The 22,028-nt window shown below is 38.5% G+C and overlaps 2 protein-coding genes across 5 annotated transcripts in view; one reads left to right on the forward strand and one right to left on the reverse strand.

Moving 5' to 3' along the window:
* ACAD11 (acyl-CoA dehydrogenase family member 11) overlaps positions 1-22,028 on the reverse strand; it is a 29,058-nt gene that overhangs the window by 4,877 nt on the left and 2,153 nt on the right. For all 4 annotated transcript variants that reach the window (XR_013182169.1, XM_077177740.1, XM_054628171.2 and 1 more), the window contains exons 3-14: positions 21,742-21,867; positions 20,203-20,364; positions 19,609-19,773; positions 17,764-17,911; positions 17,061-17,182; positions 16,518-16,624; positions 16,253-16,376; positions 14,498-14,575; positions 13,979-14,117; positions 13,754-13,861; positions 12,524-12,622; positions 943-1,009 (exon numbers count right to left, since the gene is read on the reverse strand). Coding sequence is in view for 3 of the 4 variants with exons in the window: in XM_054628171.2 (XP_054484146.2) it covers positions 943-1,009; positions 12,524-12,622; positions 13,754-13,861; positions 13,979-14,117; positions 14,498-14,575; positions 16,253-16,376; positions 16,518-16,624; positions 17,061-17,182; positions 17,764-17,911; positions 19,609-19,773; positions 20,203-20,364; positions 21,742-21,867 (1,445 nt within the window). In the remaining variant the exon portion in view is untranslated. The remainder of the gene's footprint in view (positions 1-942; positions 1,010-12,523; positions 12,623-13,753; positions 13,862-13,978; positions 14,118-14,497; positions 14,576-16,252; positions 16,377-16,517; positions 16,625-17,060; positions 17,183-17,763; positions 17,912-19,608; positions 19,774-20,202; positions 20,365-21,741; positions 21,868-22,028) is intronic.
* On the forward strand, positions 5,687-10,635 carry ACKR4 (atypical chemokine receptor 4). Its single transcript, XM_054628209.2, has 2 exons — positions 5,687-5,775; positions 8,597-10,635. Exon 2 carries the CDS (start codon positions 8,616-8,618, stop codon positions 9,675-9,677), a length of 1,062 nt encoding a protein of 353 aa, XP_054484184.2. The 5' UTR covers positions 5,687-5,775; positions 8,597-8,615; the 3' UTR covers positions 9,678-10,635.

A 22,028-nucleotide genomic window follows, 5' to 3' on the forward strand; every position in this document is an offset into this window, starting at 1 on the left:
GTGCAAGTTACTGATTGCTTCTTGGTGGAACCTAGCCAAACCTAAAAACTTCAGATTATCCATGGAATTTGGGCTAAAATCCATCTTAGATATAAATGTCACAGTTCTTTTGCATTACAAGCTGTGTGATATTAATACACCAGACATGGAGCATTTCATTCATTACTTGTATAAATTTTTGCAAAAGCTTGCAATTCTAGTTTGGTAACGAGTTGAATGTGTTTGTGTCAAAGAAGAAGAGGTAAGGATTATGTTTACACATCTAGGAATAAAATGAGTAGGTGTGATTTAAGATGTGCAATGCTCTCTGCTTACACACCTTCACCTTACCAACACCCCATGTTTCAGATTTAACTTTCTGTATCTACAGATAACTTTGTGGAAAACTTAATCAGTAACTTCAGGTCTCTGATGTGCCACTTGTACCCATTCTGATCCGGAAAGCTCGGAGAAGTTTTGGTTTTATTATATAAGCATTATTATTTAATTCTTCCTGGTGTTAATTATTTTAACATTACACTTAGAAAATAAATTGTAAGCCGGAGTTGTTGGTTGTTGATGCAGACTAAACAACTGATGCAGACTAAAATTTATGTGACTAAGATAAAGCTAGTGAAGCCCCCAAAATTTCCTGATCCAGTTCACCACACAGCTGCACAAACACTGGTGCATTGCTGGTGCAATGGAGAGAGGTGGGAAACATGCCAATGAAAGATGGTAACAGTGGAAAAGGTTGGGAGGACTCAGTCAACAGTACCTGACAGCAAAACAGGAACTCAGGCTACAAGAGACAGGTGCTGAGGTGTAAAACATCCTTCTAATTTAGGAGCACATCCAACTGGTCAAGGCAACTAATGGCATTTCACTTAACAAAGTTTTTGCAAGCAGCACTCCTCCATGGAAAAAATTATAGGGGATTCTGAGTCTCCAAGGAATTCTTACCTGGATGCTGATAAGTTTTTGGTTTTGCCCATTACAATTGCAACTTTGCAATTCGGGTTCCCAGCACCTTAAAAAAGTGGCAAACACAAAAATTGGTTTTAGTATAAAATCTCAATGTAGAATCAAATTAAGTTTCATAACAAGAAACGCTACTGCCTTCCTTTTGTGAGGCAGGAAATGCAATCTACCCCTGTGTTTATATTCTGAATAGCACACCAGAACAAAATACACGTTAGTTCTTAATGTGTAAAAGGGAGCTGACTTGTGGGAAGAGGAACATGAAAAGCCAAACATCCAAACCCTCCAGGTCCATCACCTATTCCTATGAAAAGTGAACAAGAAGGTACTTGTAATGGAATCTGATTACTGGAATCTGATTCAGTCTCCATTACGGCTGAGCAATTAAGTGTGATACAACAGCACATCTATCAAGGTGACATGCTGCCATTTCAAAAGTAAAACTTTCAAAAGAACTTCTTCAACCTATCAAGACTGGAGGGTCTATGTGGGAATGAAACACCAACCACATTATAACCAAATTATGCAGATAGGGCTATCAAAGAGTTACCATGATAACTTTGCTACTACTTCAGCATAACTTCTCTGGAATGCAGGACTTCTCCCCCTTTACACAAATTATTTTAAATTGCACTTTGAAGAAAGATCTGAGTGAAAATTGTTACCTGAAAATAGCCTGTTAGCATTTCAAGCCATTGATAACATTACTTGAGATGTTTCTTATTATGGACATATTTATTAAGCCTTTGTAGCATAAAGAAAGCACTTTAATGTACTAGTCCTGAAGAAGATTCTACAACTGATTAAAACAACATTTCTATGGTCCTTAATCCTCCCTCTCTTTTTCTTTAAAGGTTTCTTAGTACCAAAGCATGCTCTCATTCCTTTCAAAGCCTCCCACAAACAATAAAGCTAGGGAAAATAGCCAATGGGTGTAGCAATCAGTAATTTTTTATTGCAGATGACAAGCTTTGTAGAGATTTAATTCAAGGCTTGATCTATAGCAGCTTGGCTTTATTCTGAGGTTAGAAGCAAATACAACTTTATGTCTTCTCTAGCAGCTTTTCTCACAAGGCTTGGGAGACTCTGGTCTGGACAATACAACCCCCTGGCTTTGAGCTAAGCCACTTCCTCCAACAAGCAGCCACTGTGATGGCCAGGAAGTGGAAGAGAGATTTATTTAATTGTGATAAACACTGCCTGTTTGGAGGGCCAGACTGCCAGATGTTTACTTTCCTCTTCTGCAATATGGTATTCAGCCATTGTTTCCAGAGAGGGCTTAGACAGTGGCCCACAACCTGTACAACACCAACAAGCTAAAAATCCCAGTGAAAAGCTTTGGCCAGAGGCATAAATCCACTTGGTAAAAAAAATTACCAAACTGGATCCCAAACACTTGGCTCATTTGGGCAACTGCAACAAGTAGCTGATCAGCCCCAAATGACCCAACATATGCTTTGCAGGGTACTACCCTGCACAGGGAAATGTCACCCCTGCACAAGGGGTATTTGACTCTTCTCCTTTTCCACAAAAGGTAAAGAATTGCACAAGTGCAATTTTCAAATACAGACCTATGTTCAAGTGAGGTTTACAACAAAATATGTTTTGACCTTCTGGAAATACCTGAAAAACTGTTTTGTAAATAATCCTCAAGTCACATCTCTGCTTCAAAACAAAGAGCAAATTTAACCATATTGTATGAAAAAAAACCAAACAAAAAACTCACAAAACCTGAGAAGAAGCTTTCAAGAACTCAGTGAGGAGTTCACTGAGAGCTAGACATCTGGTTAGATGTTCTAAATCATTTGTACACATTTCTGGAAGGCAAATGAATACTCCAATCTGATACGTGCTTGTTCCTATCTAAGCACAGCAAAGGACAGCAGATTCCTGGCCCTTCCACTCCTTAGTCTTAAGTCCTGAAAAACTAAAATAAATTTTATGTCACTTCGATCCATAAAACACTGAAAAAAAGTTCTGGTCTAATGCAAGACTCTGAAAAACTCCAGTGCTTTGGATGGAATGCAAACAGCCTGGATGGAATAAACATCTCTTTTGTAAATGACATTTTCACCTCACTTAAAGAATTCAAAGATGTTGCTGGAGGATGGAGGGGAAGAGTCAGGGAAGCCTGTTATTTTGGTAGGAGTTAGAAGCAGTTTTGCAAGAAAACTCACAATTGAAGAAACACTAGATGTTTCAGGTGGTCAGTTTTAACCATATTTCCATTTTGATGAGCTTTCAATAACGTTTTCAATGTATATGACTGCACAAACCAAAACTTTTAGACCACAATGCTGCTACACCGGCAAACATCTTTGGTTTAACTAACTTATACTTTTGAACTCTTCATGGCACTCACTCACATAGTGAGGCAAAGATAGTATTTTAAAATGTGCTTAGAGTGTTGATCACAATCCCATTAGAAGCCTAATCTTTGCTATCAGGAGTATAAAATGCTTAAGTTTACTGATCTTCACACAACCAACTTATATAGGTTCTGTCTGGTGTAGAGACTACTAAATGTGGCAACCTTTGAGTACCACCTGTACTTGAGAAATCTGCCATAAGGTAAATTTTTTCTACCTTATGCTTTCAGAAGCCAGCAGCACCTTAATTCTTACAATCTATTTATTTTTCAGTGTTCAGTCTTCAATTTTCTGTCTAAGATGCCTAAGGCCAGATGAACTACTGCCTGAATGGTGAACACCTATGATTATTGCCACATTGGCTGCTGCACCCCTCAGCCCAGCAGGTTACTTCTCTCTGCTAAAGGTCAGGGGTCTGTGGTGGCTTACAGACCTGACAGTGTTCTTCCAGAGCTCTGGACTCTCCTACAAGAAGAAACCGGTCTTGTAGGACTAACATCCTAAGGGTGTTGGTCCTACAAGGATGCATATGGCAGCATGGTACTGATTGTTGGAATGTGGGAGTCTCCTGATGGAGAAAAGTGACACACACAGGCAAATCCCATCAAGAGCCTGCAGTAATTTCTCTCCACTAGCATGTTCTATTCCACAGTTTTATCTCATCTTCTCCAGATAACAGTACAGACAACTGGTTCATGGAGGGCAAGGACTACAGTTGCAGCTGCAAGCAAACAGGCAATGCTGGGGCTGTGCAGCTGCAAGGCCTTTGCAGTCCTGCCACTGAATGTCGCTGCTGGTCATTCCCAGCTGGAGCTCACGGGCTCTGGTGGTGCCAGTGAGAGCAGCTGCTTAGCTTAGGAATGGTTTTCTTCCTTGCCTTCATGCCACTTCCACACAGCCACAAGTGTTTTTACTTAAGATCTGTTTTGTATTCACTCTTCTTACTAATTTTTGTTATTTTTGACCCTACTGAAATACACACATGATAATATTGCTTCTTTACTCTGACTGGAGGGATCTGTCCTCCCTGAACCCCTGAAAGGTTTCAAGGAGCCGAGCAACTGCAATAAGCAAGGCAGGATTCACACAAACTGCCTTTCTACAGCCTGCCCACAGAACCTCTTGGGCACTTCTACAGGCAACACACAATTCCCTGGGAGCATTCTCAGCTCCAGCCTGATTATTCAGTCTTGTTGGAGACCCTATTGAGAAAAAGCCTATTCAGAACTGAAAGTCTCATTTGTTTTTTAAAGAGACAGAGCTCAGGCCTCAAAGCCATGACATGACCTGTGAGGAGATGGCTGGGAAGGAGCCCAAGCATCTCCTCTGCCACTGTGAAGAGCACCACTGAAGTACTATGATAACTCAAGATGAAAGCATTGGAGAAATATGCACAAATATTGTGGCACTCTTCCTCTAGGCTGCAATTCCTCTCCTAGCCCATTTTACTTTGTCATTCTGAAACAAAATATAGCATGTGGAAAACATTTGCCCATTACATTCTTAGCTGCCCATTTTTAAGAATCTTTCCTTTCACATATTTCAAAATAATTGAAGCACAAACAGAAGGTTAGTCCAGTCATGGCAGGTGCACCAGTGTGCCATAAACTCCCAAAATCTGACCTGTGGTCTCCTTAGTATCTCTCTTTGTTGCTGAGCTTCAATACTGCATTTACTGAAGCTCATTAGATTGTTTTCTGATCCAGGATAATTCAAACAGGTCACTAATTTGATTATGAGATTGGCTGGCAATATTCAAGCCCCTGAGAACTCTCCCCCAGGATGCAGGAATATCTGCTTGTACTCTGGTTGACAATTTGCCACTTGCCTTCACATATTTTCCTTACCCTCTTTCTGATTTCACACACTGAAAGAACCCCTTTCCCCACCTCACAAAAACCAACTCATCTTTCTATTGTATCCCCTAAAAATTGATGTAAGGAGGGGGTGTGAGGATTCCTTTAAACCTTACACAATCAGCCATCAAAAGCACAGTACTGCCCTGAGGAAAGAATGGAGTGACTCCCTGTGGTGTCTGGGCCAGTAACTCAGCCCCAGATGCATGTCCTTTCCATCCTTTTCGCCTTTTTAATGTGTTGTTTGACAAAAGCCTCTTGATGATGTATTAAACATTTGGACTTACAGGAATAAAATCACAAACAACAAAGAGAGGCAGTAAGAGCGTCCTGACCTTCCACAGAGCAGTCACAGTTTGTTGGAACAGGAAGGAATGTAGGAAGTTCACATGTTCAACACAAGAAAAGTCTCCAGGAAAGCACAATTTTCAAAAGGTTTTTTTAAACTGTCAAGTCAAAATGAAAGTGCAACGTACTTCCCCAGGAGGGTGTGGCATTTGAAGACAAAATGCAACATGTTAGAGCAATTCAGATCACTTCACTGAGGCACATCTCAATTGCAGTACCTGCTACTCATCTGCTGAAAAAAGGTTAGTTTTGTTTTAATCCTTACTGCTCTGTATATTGGATGATATCTTCTTTGCATACGTTAACTCTTAGTTAAGTTGGCTTTACAGAGATATATCATTCACGTCTCCTTTCCAGTATCAAAATTAGATTTGCTCAGTAGCAAGACAAAATACTGCTTAATTTATCAGAGGAAAAAAATCTGTCTGTTTAAACTGGGGATATTAACTTAATTCACCATCATTCATACAATCCTACATGAAGTTTAAATACAAAGAAACACTGAATTTTTATCTGACTGGAAGGCTGAAACAATTCTGCAAGAAAGCATGCAGTTGCAGATCTAATAAATTTATTAGTATACCTCCTAGGAAACTACTTGAAAAACCAGCAGCTTCTCAGCTGTCTGGGTACTTGTGGGCAGTTTGTGCATGATAAAAGTCCTTTCTGTCATATCATTCTGAGAAGCTCCAGCTGGAACACGCAGTGTACCCACAGCAATCTGCTCCTGTAAGATTTTCCACATGGGCATGGCTCCCTGTGTGGGATGGAGACTAAACTAAGCTTTTCCACCACTCTTCAGTGTCTGACTCCCACGGGACTGCTTGGCTGTTTGCAATGGGCACATGCTCGTGTGCCTGAGAGACAGCACCACCAGGAAAGACAAATGTGAACAGGCATGGGAGCCAAAACATAACTGTGCTTTTAAGGGACAAATGTCAACTGTAGCATTTTAGATAACTGTGTTTCTGTCATGAACTCAGGGCAGGCAAAAGCTCATCAGGCAGCGGAGCACAGAGTCACAGCCAAACTGCTTTGTCATACACAGGCTTTTAAAGTTTGCCCTGAAATGTTGAGTGGTTTGCTTTCAAGTAAATTTGCCAGTGATACAATTTGATTAAGTGTTCCTTGATGGGTTCTGTATTAAGTGTTTTAAGACCACAAGCAAATATTTTCATTTAACTTCTAATTTTCCTCAAATCTCAGCTAAGTGGATTAATCTCTTCTTGCTGCAGTTTCTCTTATACTAAAAAAATTAATAAAAAAAAAGGTTCTTTTGCTGCTGATAATTAAATGTCTCCTCAAAGTAATATAAAGCTGCAAAAGATTACTGCTGCTGGAATAACACAGCTTGTTAGGCATGGAACAGACATCCCTTTGCCAAAGTATTAAGTAGAGTGACTGTACTTTTCCATTCTGCACATCTCATTAAAGATGACAATAAAGATAACAACAAAGAAGAAATTGCAAGACTTAAAAAGGAGTAATCCTTTTTTAAAGTTTGATGGGAAGTGTTTTGAAATGTTAACAGAATAATACAACAAAGTCATTAAAGATGGAGCCAAACCAAGTTAATTTTAAACTAATACACTTTAAAAAAATCTGGCTAGGAGAATCACTGGAAAAAAAATCAAACAAAAAAATTTCTCCATTTCTCTCTATTTAATTGGTCTGCATCCCTTATTATGAGATCAATCAGTAACTTATTTTTTCCTAGTAGACAGATATATTACAAAAAACTTCAGGAGTTAAAACATTCATTTAAACAAATGTCTAAGAAACAGAAATGGTATTTGCATTTTTGTTTCAGGCTTGAAAGAGCCAAATTGTAGCTCTGGGACAGAATATCAGATAACAATCTGCTTTCATCAACATTGACCTCAAATTCTAAACACTGCTATGATGCCAAAAGGCAAACATGTTTTTCATTCTGAGCTGATTTTTGCTACTGCTGCTAAGAAAACTTAGTCCCATTTATTCCAAGGAAACAGGGTACTGCAGGACTGTGTTTTACAACAGACAGAATTTCAGCATATTAGTCAATGAACACAGTTACAGGAAAAGAAGAAAATAATGCAGCACACAAACTTGCTTAAAACACAATCTGAAGATATAAATGGTTAAACTTCAACCCTAAGCTGGCAGTGAGAAGAAGCCAGCCTCAGGGTTTACAGAGTAAATCTATCATGAGATCATACCGCAAAAAACAACAGAGTTTCTGAGCTGTTTGGGTACTTGTGGGTAGTTTCTATGTAATAAAATTCCTTTCTATCATAACATCCTGAGAAGCTCCAGCTGGAAGGTGCAGTGTACCCACAGCAATCTGCTCCTGTAAGAAATTCCATGTGGGCATAGAGACTAAATTAAGCTTGTTCTGCTGCTGTTCAGCAACAGACTCCCTGCTGTGCTTTCTGTAATGGGCATGTACAGTGTACCTGAGAAACAAACAAAAACACTCTCCCTGTACTAGACTCATATCCAAAATTTGTCAGAATTTATGACAGCAGACAGCTGCTTGCCTCAGCTCTAATCTGCTCGTATTCCTTATACACCTGATTGTAACAGCATTTACAGCCTTCAGCTGATATTGCTTTGCTTTGCAGAGGCTGGAGAGGGGAAGGTGTAATTCCAACCCCCCAAAAGTACAGAAAGAGTTATATGCAATGGAATTTTGTCAAACATAACACAGTCAAAGCAGGTAAAGCAATGATGGCTCCTCGACTCAAATGCAGAAATCAGTGAGGGGCACTCCAGGCATTATACAACCTCAACTGCTAAGGGTAAGGAAAGCATTTCAATTGAATCCATTTTACAAGAATTGCCCACACTGATGTCCTCAGCTACCCTATTTCACATGAGAACTTGAGATGGTCTGCTCTGCCTCTGTTACTGTCTAGCTTCACTTTGATTATTCACAAATGTATTCTGAATATCTAAGTTCCTTAAATTTGAGATGTATAAGCAGCCCTGAAGATGGGTTTTAGGTTTCAACAGAAATTTTACAACTTAACCCAATATTATTTCTTTAGTATTCCCTTCTCCCCACTTTTTTGTATCTTGTAGCTTTGCCACAATCTGAGACATGAATAACTCAACAGATTACTGGATTGACGATGAGGAGGATGACCTCAACCCTCTTATAGATTACAATACCTATGAGCTTCTCTGTGAAAAAAGTGATGTGAGAAATTTCAGAAAATTATTCCTCCCAGTGTTCTATGCACTGGCTTTCACAGTTGGAGTGGCTGGAAACTCCTTAGTGGTTGCAATTTATGCCTACTGCAAGAAACCCAAGACCAAGACAGACGTGTACATCATGCACCTCGCCATCGCTGATCTGCTCCTGCTCTTCACCCTCCCTTTCTGGGCTGCAAATGCAGTGCAGGGATGGGAAATTGGAAACCCCATGTGCAAGCTCACTTCTTCTCTGTACACCATGAATTTCAGCTCCAGCATGCTGTTCCTGGCCTGTATCAGCGTGGATAGATACAGGGCCACTTCTGAATCCCAGGGCCATAGAAGAGTGGGCAAACACTGCAGTGTTACCTGCCTCTGTGTCTGGCTGGCTGCCACTTTCCTCAGTATCCCAGAGCTGATATTTAATCAAGTCAAGAAACACAATGAGATGAACGAATGCCTTCCCATATTTCCAATGAACATGGAAACAGTCTTAAAATCAACCATTCAAATCCTGGAAATTATCCTGGAATTCCTGCTTCCTTTCCTAGTAATGCTGATCTGCTATTCTGCTACTGCTCGGGCAATCTTTAGGTCTGCAAATGTTAAGAAGTCCAGGCCTTTTAAGGTTCTGCTGGCAGTAGTGGCTACTTTCATTGTCACCCAGCTACCCTACAACATTGTGAAGCTGTGGCGAGCCATAGACATCATCTACATGTTGGTGACAGACTGCCAGGCCAGTAAAACCATGGATGTGGCACTCCAGGTCACCAAGAGCATTGCTCTGTTCCATGCCTGCCTCAACCCCCTCCTCTACACCTTCCTGGGCGCCTCTTTCAAAATGAACGTCATGAAAATTGCAAAAAATTATGGGTACTGGAGAAGACAGCAGCAGAATGGAAGACCTGAAGAAATTTCTATGAATTATGAAGACCCTACTGAAGAAACAATCAGTTTTACTATATAGGTCCTCCATTCCTTCCATCATCTTACATAACCAAAGGAATTGTTTACTAATTCCAGGGGGTATTGCTTCTACAGCTGCTTCTCTGCAAGTCAGCTTTCACATGAATTTCTGAACCTGCCAAGACATCACAAAGCACTTTAAAGTGGAACGTGTTTATTGGAATCAAGCAAGAACTGAATACTGAAACCCCTAGAAACAACCTGAGATATTTACTAAACAACAACATCAAAGAACTCAAACAAAAAAAAGCACCACAACAAAACCCAAACACCTAAAAACACCCCCAAGATTTAAATTTCCAAGTGTCACAGTACTAGGCAATTAAGTAACTGTGTAACGAACGACTAGTACACATCTAAGCATGTGATTAAAACACGCTTAGAGAGAAAAAAATGTAACAAATCAAACAACAGGAACCTTTGTACCAGAAGTTAATAATCTTGTGTTTCTCCAACTATTTTATAAAACTTTAGAACATTTGCCTAACAGTTCAGCTCCATTTCTCAACTCAACTATCATTCCATAGATAACCTTGCAGATTGAAATGAAGCATAAGCTTATGGCTGAGAATTGAGAGGGAGAAAGAGGGGGGAAAAGCCATTCTCTATGTGTTTCTACAAATATATAGCAGCAACAACATTCTCCACAAAAACACTCCAGCAACTCCTTTGCTATAACTACAGAAAAATGACCTTTCATCTCTTCTGCTCAGCCTAAACTTCAGCTAGTGCTCGAAGGGTGGCTGGCATACTCTAGAATTTTATAAATGTATTAAAAAGTTCAGGTAATCTTCAGATACAAGGCCTGTATTTTTCATTTAGAATTGTTAAAATTAATCAAGCACTGCAATAACTGCATCTGCTAAAATATACGAAGATATAATAAAATCAAAGAATAGAAAAAGTGCACTGGCTTTTGTTTTTTCTTATCTTTATTTTTGTTTTATTTTAGTAGGTACTGACATCTCTCATCCATAGGCATTTACCAACCAACAAATGAGAGAGGCCTTGCTTGACAACAGAGAGAGCTTCCCATTCCATATGGAGCTCATGGATTTACAATTTTTACAAAGAGAGGTACCAAGGCCATCCCCTGCCACAGTGTTAGCAGGGGTTCCAGGAAAACAGCAGTTTTCCATGAGTCACTGGAAGCATTTCAAATGTACTGGCATGCTAGCTTAGCTTTCAAAATGAAGAAGTGGTGTTACAGCATTCTGTCCTTGTCTTCAAACATCCTATGGGCTCTGACAAAATGTCTCATCTAAAGATTAGGAAAGCCATGTCTCATTTTTAGATACTGTTCCTAGTTACACAAGTATGGACTGGAACAAAAAGCTCTAAAATGACAGACAAGAAACAACAGTAGCATAAACAAGACATGAGCCTCTTCTCCCTGTTTGGATGACAAAAGCTTACAGAATGTCTACTCAGAATGTTTTGAGAAATACTAGGGCATGAACAGGTAAGTCAGAAGTGCCTGACAGGTTTTCTACACATACACCATTAATCTGACCTATTTAAGCCATACTGGATTTGCTGTACAAATGCAGAGCATAATAAGACACCCCACTTCTTCCATGAAGTAACTACTCCTTGCATGTGTGATTTATGGCTTGTCTTCACAATACAGAGTGACATTCTGACCAGGCTGCCAGGCTTCTGTCTTTCCCACACATCCAAGGTTTTAATGTCCCAAAAGTCAAAAATCCCCAACCAAAACCAAAACCAACAACAACAAAAAAATACCTTCCCAGCCAGGCAGAAAGAGAGACTAATACAGAGCCAAATGAACACATTTCTCAAACTTCTTGGGATTGCAGTGCCTTTTATGCATCTGTCTTTATGCAAATCTGACTGCACTCTTTGTATTTATTAAAAATAAGACAAATCAAAGAATATCTTATGTTTACTCTCCTTTTTATAATTCACATAATAGTATTTTGTGTGTGTGACCCCCTAAAACTTTCTTGTTTTATGAAAATTATTTTGTGTGTGTGTGATCCCCTAAAACTTTCTCAATTACTTCCTCAGGGACTGCAATGCATAGCTGGGAGACACTGACCCAGAGCAAAGGCTAAAAAGCCAGCAGTTAAGCAACACTCTTAGGTCAGGAGACAAGATTCCATGCCTCTTTTTGCTTCCAGTTTTACAGGAGTAGAACAGAGAGAGACATCTATCTTCTGGTGACTCCAAGTATTGCACAAGCATGTATCAGCAGCTAGCTGTCATAATAGTGTGCATAAATGAAACATTCAAGTTTAACAACTCAGTTTATTTACTTGGAATCCAAACTCCCAGGGAATGATGACTCTCAAGTCACTGTCACAGGTTTTGGCAAAAAAAGTAACAGTACTAAAATATCAGGGACAGTTGCCACTTACAGTACAATGCATTGATTTTACTGGAATTATAACATAAGGAAATCTCCTTTAGTAGTCTGTCCAACAGCATCACAGGCTACTTTAAAAGCAGCTACATTTTACTGTAGCTACATGGTACTCTCAAGCCTCTCACAAAAGCAGCCAAAGACAGCTTCATGAAAACAAAGCCATAAATGTGTAATTTGACTGATAGAAAGAGGTAATGTTTAAAGAAAATAGCAGCATTCATTCTGTAAACAAAATTCAGAGGTTCCAAAAAGGGCCCAAATCCCCAAACTGGACTTGAATCTTGGACTTTGGTTCATAGAACAAAAGCTCAATTCATCTCCTGCTGCTTTACATTCTATTGCCTTTACTCAAGAGAAGACAAATTTTCATCTCAGAAATGGAGCACAAAAACTTTTGTTTTAATATGTCTTGGAAAAAATTCTACCTTAGCCATTCTTATTTAGGTTTCCACACTTACCACTGCTCCACCACTTCTTGCCATTGATCACGTAGCTGTCCCCGTCTCGCTCAATAGTGCACTGCATATTGGTGGCATCACTTGAAGCCACATCAGGTTCTGTGTCAAAGGAAGAAAACAAACCACCAGATTAAATATAAAGGTAATACAACCTTCACAAATATAGGGCTCTGGATACACTATTAAAAGTTTTGCCCCCAGTTGAAAAACTCTTTGAAGACCCTCGCTGCTGGTGGTCAAAAGAATTCCTGTTTTCCAACAATCTGTTATTCACAGCCAGTTTAAATGTACTTGTTCTTGGGCTTGGACCACCCTTTGCAATCAGCCTTCTTCCCTTCCTTCTCTTTTAAAATCCTTTATCCTTCCATTGTACTTACAGGTAACAGTCATATTTCTCCCCAGCCTGTTTTCTCCTCCTGGTTTCTTCCCAAGCGAAAATAGAGATTGAAAATAATTTTGCGGTTGCTTATGAATACACTACATGAAGTTGTCAACAAAATGTCATCAATGATTTTTTGGAACAGGAAATATTCTCTCTCCTTTCACTGTTACATCTTTTTACAGGCAATCTACTTTAAAACTAAAGTATCTATCTCCTCTTGGGAAACAGTGAAACAGAATTTGGAAAGTAAGTGTTTGCAAGGCTGAGTTCTCTTGACTCCATCTGACACAGGAGGATCAAGATTTTGACATCACGTGTTCCAAAAGCTACCTTCCAGAGATGCTGAATGCCACAAGCCTTCAGGAGCAAAACTAAATACAATGCTGAGCTATGGACATAAAGCAAGTTATTTCTGGGTTATATCTTAAAAAAAAATCTATGAGACTGCAAAACCATACAACTTTAATCACAATAATCATACTTGGACTCAATTGTGCATGTCTAGAGAACTCCACAGCACACTACAAGGAAGGGTAAGCTCTATTGTAAACCTGTTTGGTACTATAAATTTTATTTTACTAGTACAAAAAGGAAGCTAAAAATACATAGAAAGCAAATACTAATTATTGTAACCATGAAAATTGGCAGCTACCATGGAAGGCACCAAGGCTGCTCCAGTTTGCATTCACACCTCATAGATGATTTTATATTCAAGCACATTCACTGATACTGAATTAGTACAGAAATGTCCACTGTAACATGCAACTTGCAGTTTTCTACTTTTCCCTGCATACACCATGTGAAGTTTCAACCAATTGGCTCTAACTTTCTTCTAGAGAAAAACTCACCTGTCATGCAGAAGCAAGAACTAATCTTCCCTTCTAGGAGAGGCTCCAGCCACTCTTTCTTTTGCTCTTCAGTGCCATACATGTGGAGGACCTCCATGTTTCCTGTGTCTGTAAGAAATCAGCAGTCATGATTACTGCTCAAGACACACAGCCTGTAAGGTGTGAGACACCCAAGTTTTTAATGCTCCAGTGCCATAGTTTTGGGATTAAACCAGGGCTGCTAACCTGGTGCATGACAGTTGAAAACCTCAGGAGCAATAAGGCATCTCCCTGTCTCCTCAGCTATTAGGGCATAGTCAAGCTGGCTGAGACCACTGACATCTGGGAGGAAAAGGTTCCACAGACCTTCTGCTTTGGCTAATTCCTGTCACAAGAATCAACAGAAAAAACATCAGCAATAAGTCATAAAAAAAAATTAATTCTGGTTTGCAACACATTTTCTTTGCTCCTGCCTACCCTACTGTCCAATATATCTGATGGTTTTTGCAACAGCTATTCTGAAATTGTAGGTTCAGTCTTTGATTTAAAGTTCAGATATACCCCTCTCAGACTTCATTTTGTTTTCCTTTTCTCTCATTTGTTTTCTCACTTTTCCATACTTTCCTCTTCCTTTCTTTTCACTGTTCCTCACATTGTTTCTTTCCATGTAAAGTAACTTCTCTGACAGGATATACCAATCACTCTTATCCTCTGTGTCTGTGCTCTTTTACTGCTAGAGTGCTAAAAATATTTGTTATCCCATACCTTCAGTTTCTCCAGCAGTGGTGGTTTCTTCCATTTGTCCTCAGCATTTCTATGTTCAGTATAATATTTTACTATTTCCTTAGAGAAACAAAATAAAAGATACTGTTAAATTAAGAACACATGTAACACACAAATAATAATACATCTCTTCCAGATCTATGACCCAAGGAACCAAGTAAAAAATATTCAACACAGGTTTACATTATATAGTTGGCTGCATTATAAAATTAAATATATCATTGTAAGTTCAACGGCAATCTATTCATTCTGCAAGACTTTAAATATCAGATGACCCCAATCAGTACATTAACTACTATTTGGGATGGTTTAAAGTATGTGATGGAGATAGTATCTTAGGAGGTCAGTATTTTCTGGACATAAAAGTACCTATTGACAACAGCACACACAAGAGGCACAAACCCAAAAGTAAAACAACAAATAAAAGCCTGATGTACTGACAGTTAAGATTCAGACACATAACCCAGCTAATCTTTTCTTAACTGTGAGGAAAAAAAAGCATTTTCTCTTCCTGTCAAAATAATTCCTGAACAGATAATGTAAGCAGTCATTCCAAGCACCAGTCATTAGTTTTAAGTGAACCTCTGAATTCAGTAATCTTAGTATTTTCACAAACATGTTTTAGTGAGGCACAGAACTTCAAACCTGGCCTAAACCTAGTTATAAAATGAATAAAAGTAGTGCCCGATTCTGAAAATGACACAATAAAGACAAATGGCCAAGTCAAATTCACAAGTCCTGATTCACAACACCCGTTACCAGAAATAACATCCAAGCACAACACAACTCATCTGAAAAACTTGCATGTTTTTTTGTGGTTCATTTGTTTTTTAAAGAAAATATTTTAATTATCGCAAGGCTTTCTTGGACAATCCAAAACTACAATCCCAACTTAGTCACAGAGATACTTTTTAAGAAACTTTGCACATCAAGAGCTAGTGCCCTCGACCCCTCCTTGTGATAAGTAGATGTATTCATTAAAGGTTTAGATTAAGATGTTTTCTGCATTTCTGCTTGACTTGGAAAAAAACATAATTCAAAAAGGCAAAACAACAAATTCTGCATCAAAAGCCATCTATACTTCCACAAGGCTAAAAGCTGAACCAACTTCCTATGTGGAAATTCCTAACCTTCCTAGGACGTGAAGTAAACTACTTCATCTAATTTTCCCTTCTACTAACTATGGACTTTGTGTATATTTCATTATCTGATTTCAAACTTTCATTGGTATTACATATATTCAGGAATGAAGCTATTCTGACACATTCTGCAATCCCATTTTCTGTCACAGCCTAAAAAGCAAGAAACAGAAAAATGCATCTTCATATGGTTCAAATCAGCAGTTTCTATTTTTAAATAGGTATCTTCCGGTTCAGTATCTAAGAGTTCTAGGTTGCTGTTAATCTAACAAGTATTCTGGCAACTTCCTCTAAAAAGTAACTCTTTCTAAAAAGAGAAGGTTTTACACCTCAAAAGTTTAAAAAATAACTCTTTAATTAACAATGCACACAACATTTTAATGTTGTATTTTAATCCTGAAAAGAAATAATGCTGTCTATAATGATTTCTGATTATATTTTTTAATGCCATAATCATTACTGCATGAAAATCAGGCTGTTTTGGAAAAAAAAAAAAAAAACAAACCAGGAAGACATGACTTCTATACGTATTTTTACATTTTTATAGCATCTAGTCAGAAAATGTTCCTTTATAAACAGGTTGATGAAAAGCTCTTACCTTCTCAGCTGGATAAATGTGCTGCTTCATGAACTGCTTAACCTTCAGCAAAATTTCTTGGCCTTTCCTGCTTTGATGGAAGAGCTCTCCAGAAATGCTGTGCTGTGTGCTGCTGAAGGATGACCTAGGGAAGAACATTCAATGCAGTAAAAAGACCAGATTTTCCCTCATAATAACATAAGCTGCCTTAGACAGGCATTTAAATAAATGAAGATGTTGGAAAAGCTTTGCCTTGCCTTTGACCAGTAATCTAGACCACTCTTACCTTTTTGAGAGCTCTAATCCTCTTTCTGCCAAAGGCTCCACAAGCTTTGCAAATTCATGACTATTCTCTGCAGAAGCATTTCCAATAAGATACCTGGCATATACACCCTAAAACCAAAAGAAAACCATTTATGTTATAATCATGCACTTAAAATTGTTTCTTTAACACACTGGTGACTTCTCCAAATATAAAAGTAACACTTTAATGCACATGATCTTAAAAGGAAAAAACTTACTGGGATATGCTAATATTGGTTTTGGTACATATAATGGATATAATGAAGATGCTTGCTGCACAAGAGTTAAAATCATATCCCAGGTAAACCAAACAAAAGGCAAATCACAAAAAGTAGTAGTGGAAAAGTAAAAAACAAAAAAAGAAAAGACAAATGTCTGCACATGATATGGCAAACAAGCCCAGCCTGTCCCTCAAGCCAACTGACAACAGCATAGACATACAACTATTATTGTATTATCCATGACTAAATGAACTATCCACAAACACACAAGGTATGTGGCATTCCAGCAAATGTGAGGGTATTACCTGGGCTATCCCTGCCATTTTAAAATAGGACAAGGCAAGAAAAAAGTTCAGGTTGGGTAAAGCAGTGGAAATACGCCGGCAGCGGCAATAAATGGAAACCAGTTCTTCAAAGGAAGGAGTTTCTACAAAAATAAAAAAATAGAACAGGTTTTTTTTAGAATACTCAACATTTTCTATGATTTTTCCCCACTTTATTCTTCAAACATTTGTGCAGTTTTTGAACTTTATGAGGTATTTCTTTTACATAGTAAATATATGATTTATCATTTCTCATGACATAACTGTGATATGGAGAGACCAAAGGAAGTAGGAATTGCCAGAATTTCAGATAACCATAACAATTCCTGCTGCCCTTTGTCTCCACTCCAGTCAGGCAAATAATTTGACCTGGGGGAAAAAAGGCTTTTTTTAAAAAAAATATTATATATTTACATTTACATTTATTTTTTCTTCCATTATCTCTTAGAAAGGTTCAAAATAAGGTTTTACAGAAGTAGCATGTTGTAGCTAAGACAAAGCTTGATAGAACAAAAGTATCTAAAGCCTCACTATCAGCATGTTTGCTACAACAACAAAAAAAATTATGGAAAAGTCCTTTACAAATGCCAAACTATATGCTTGTGCATTTACCATTTAATTCCAACAACATTTCAAACAGAAACCAGGCCTAGGATTTGTTTCAAGAAAAAGATTAGTTTCATACCTATGGTGTCTTTGAAACCCAAGATAGAGCCTTGACCTAAGTTCTTAATAGATGTAGGCCAAAAGTAGAATTGAGTGGCATATGCTAAATCTGCTAAAGGATGACCAGTAGTTGAAAGTTCCCAGTCCAGCACTGCCAAAACACGAGCCTTAAATAAAAATAAAAACCTCAAGTGAGTGCTAGAAGACATGTTATCTCCATCCACAAATGCACAACCCACTCAATATCCAAGGGTTTTATTTGGTTACTGTATGTTTAAAATTAAAAACACACACTCTAGCTGTCAACAGCAAAGAGTTCCTTTTGGCACTATCTAAAGATCTGCAGAAAATTAACATTCATATAGGGACAGAAAGCCAGGCATTTTTCCAAAGAAAATCTCATTTAAATCTACATTTTTGGGTAGTGTTCTTTCTGTCAGAGACCTCCAAACTCTTCTAGTATAAAACATGATTGTGTTACAATATCCTAAAGAACAGCAGTACTGACAGTTGTTGTATTTCTTCCCCAGTCCTGTTCCACACTCCTTTAGCACAGAAATTCACACAGACCATGCACCAGAAAATCTAATTTATCACAACATTGTCCATAGATTAACACTTCTGTGGGAAACTGAATTTCTTACACAGGAAGTCAATCACTGCTCAGAGTGAGTCTCTGCTGCAAGCATCCTTGCAAGGGTGTCATCAGTTGGGTGGTCTGAGACTACCCACAGCGTCATTCTGAAAAGTTCCTAAAATCCAGCTGTCCCGTCCTACTCATGATCCATGGCTACTTGAAATATGTGCAAAAGTCTTTCCTACATGGCCAGTCCTGCATATTCAGGAACAATTTCTACAGATGACTTAAAATGACCTATGTACAACTTGGTCAATTCCTTCAGTACCTTCTGGAAGAGCTGGGAGAGTCCCCAAGACAGTCAAATTCACTGCTCAGGGAATCAATCAGCACCTTTAAACCTATAAATCATGTCTGTCAACTAATCTATGCACAAAATCTCTAGGAATCTCCGGGATCTGTTTCTTTGTCATGAAGCATGAATTGCAGTCATGGTCACAAGTTCCAGGCATGTCCTCTGGTCACAACTCAGCAGGTAGCACAGAAAAAAGTAATGAAAATGAAACTGTGTTGATATAGGCAGCACATATTTATTTCCATAAACTAGAGGCAAACAAAAAAAAATTATCTTTTTTTCCCCCTAAAGATGAATGGGGAACTTTCAGGGTCTCTGTGATCTACATGTGCTCCATAACTAAACAGCTTTTGCAAATTTTCCTTTGCTTCACTAGTGTCATGTATCCTCCATTCAGCTCCTGCTCCAAAAGCCCTTGTTGTTAAACTGAAGCCATAAAACAGACATCAGTGGGCTTTGGATCAGATGCTTATGTAGCTCAATGAAGTGAGCCTTCAGCTGCACTGAATCCAATAGGATCTATGCATATAAAATGCTTTGTTCCTGAACTTTGAAGCAGGGATTAAAACAAATGAATAGAGTATCTCTCAAGGACAGGTTGGATGGGGTCCTGAGCAACCTGGTCTAGTAAAAGGTGTCCCTGCCCATGGCCAAGGGGTTGGAAATAGAGGATCTTTAAGGTCTCTTCCACTCCAAACCATTCAATGATTCTGTGATTCCATTGATTCTATATAGCTCCTGCAATGAAAGGACTGTATTAGGTACCTAAACATCTTACACAGGGTATAGAGAAGAGTTCAATTTTCTACTGTTTCTTTCAAAGGTGTTTCATGCTCCAAAAAAAATCCACATATAAGTGTCCTATTACATGATAGGTGTACAAACAAATGGAGGGCCAAAACCTACTAAATGTACAAATACATTTCAAATACCTCTGTTGGGTGGAAGATGATGTTATCTATCCTGAAGTCCCCATGAATCAGTGTTTCTTCATTATCATCAGGTGGCAAGTTGTTTGCTAACCACTCAGCCAGCTTGTTCATGGCAGGAATATCTGTATGAGCAGCTGCATCATACTGTTTTTTCCAAGTTGATACCTTAAAAATACAAACACCCCAACAGATTTTTCAGTTGATTCACAAGTTTTTCAAGACTACAAAATTTTGAAGCACATGCTTCTGGGCTTTGGCTATCACCACGTTTCTTGAAAATTCATTAAAACCCAGTACCTCTGCATTTGCAAATGTGAACTGAGACATCAACAGATGAAATGAAGACTACATCTACTTTAATCCTATTTACATAGCCCAAATCTAGTGTTATTCCAAAAGTAAATCTGTTATCTTTCCCTAAGTACAGCATTACAGAATCAATCTGAACGTAGTAGTGGCTTCAGATTGTGTACAATTCATTGAACTAAGTGAAGTTTTAATACCTAAAATACAATCATTAATAATTAACAATTTAGCTTGCAAATCAAATAAACATTCAAAGACCAGACAAAACAAGAGAATGTTGAGTTGTACCTGTCTTTTGCAGTACCCTGGTCCTCTACCATATCCTTGGAGACCCAATGACTGCAAATCCAAGGAGTGCAACAGGGCCAGAGTTTCTATCATTGCAAGATACAGAGCAGAACGCTCTGCTGGGCCCACCTCAGGCAGGGAGATGTCTCGGAAAATGCGACCCTAGAAATATCATAAATCAGGTATTTGGTGGGACATACACATCAGATGAAAAGAAGTAAAGCTGTACATTCCGCAACCAAAACCAAATGCAGTGAACCAACACTCCCCATGCAACCAAAAATTCCTTCCTCATTAATTTTATTCCTCACACAGGGCCAATGAAGGGATTCATGGTAAACCCAGGTCATTAGTATATAGTGTATCTGTAGATGAAATTCTGAATTAGAGCACTCAATCCAGGTATCCTCAAGCTTGAAAGTATCAGGAAAAACAATGTTACTGTATTGTCTCTAAAAAGCTAAGCTGCAGAAAAAGTACCAATGAAGACCCCAGGGGAAAGGAGTGGCAGGCAGGGTAATGGGTGGGTTATGGGTACAAAGATGCAAATAATCCAAAGAAATTCACTTGTTTTTCTCCTTAAGAGCAGTAGAATACATTTAGAAGATGGGTTTGTTGTTCCATTTTTACAATTGTTAAAAACAGAGCAGTGCTGACCATCATAGAATAGACAGACCATACATTTACATACTTAGAAATGTAACAAGGTTTCTTTTTAAGGTATCACTTTGTTATAATCAAAACCAGTTAAATCCACCAGTTAAACTTTGATGTAAGAAGTCTCTTTCAAATTTTTCACAACCCTTGCATTCTATTACCCTTGATTTACAGTTTTTGTAGGAAGGTTAACCTAATCTTCAGAAACTGGCCCACAAACTTACATTTCTAATTTCCTAGTGAACCTAATGACAGAATAGAATGCAATGAAAAGGAAAAGGCCTGAATTCAACTCCTCCTCCCAGGGGATAAAAAAAAAGAAAAAGACACAATACAACAGACTTGTGCTCAAAATCACCAAAATCTAAAAAAAGTGTATCAATTCAGCAGCACCCCCAGAGTGGTGGACAACAGACAGAGAGACAGAGATATGCTGTGGTCTTTCTGAAACTAGTGTTTGAACTAGAATCCTGCTTTGTTTTCAAGAAAAGGTGATTGTATGTCAGCTCCTATCTTCAATACTAAAAAGCCTCCAGGATGTCCAAAGGTTCATTTTACAGACTGAATTTTTTCCCTCTGACTTGTGTATGCTTTTCACAGAAGCAATATTGCCTCATTTCAAGATATCCTTCCAAGAGCTCAAACAAGAACAAGAGGTTGAATATTGAGCTAAAATAATTCAACAAAGTGTGAAATAAGCCCTGGAGAAGCTGAAATCTGTGAGAATCGCTGACAGCTAACATTTCTTCAAAACATCAGAAGATTATTTACTCTCATATCACAAAACTGTGCTGAGCAAGGCTCTAACAGAAAGGTTATAGACAACTTAAAAGCAGCTTGTAGTAGGGAGAAGGAAAGAATCTTTCACACAAGAGGACCAACCTGCACATGCTGCATCACATAAAACTCTGTTCCAATGATAGAAACGTCACTGCAATACAAAAGGGGCTCAGGCACTGGAAAGCCAGCTGAAAATAAGGCTTTCTGCACACGGTATTCTCTATCCACCTGAGGAAGACACAGAAATTTAGGTTCAATTAAAACCTCTCAAACATAAATGAGCACAGTGAATCCTCTTGAATGCTTAATTATATGTAGAGCACAGAATGTGGGAAATAATCCAGCAACTCACTGCATTTCTGGACACATTCATCAGTGTGCTGGACCAC

The sequence above is a fragment of the Agelaius phoeniceus genome, chromosome 1 (genome assembly GCF_051311805.1).
Source record: "Agelaius phoeniceus isolate bAgePho1 chromosome 1, bAgePho1.hap1, whole genome shotgun sequence".
In the NCBI taxonomy this organism is placed as follows: domain Eukaryota; kingdom Metazoa; phylum Chordata; class Aves; order Passeriformes; family Icteridae; genus Agelaius; species Agelaius phoeniceus.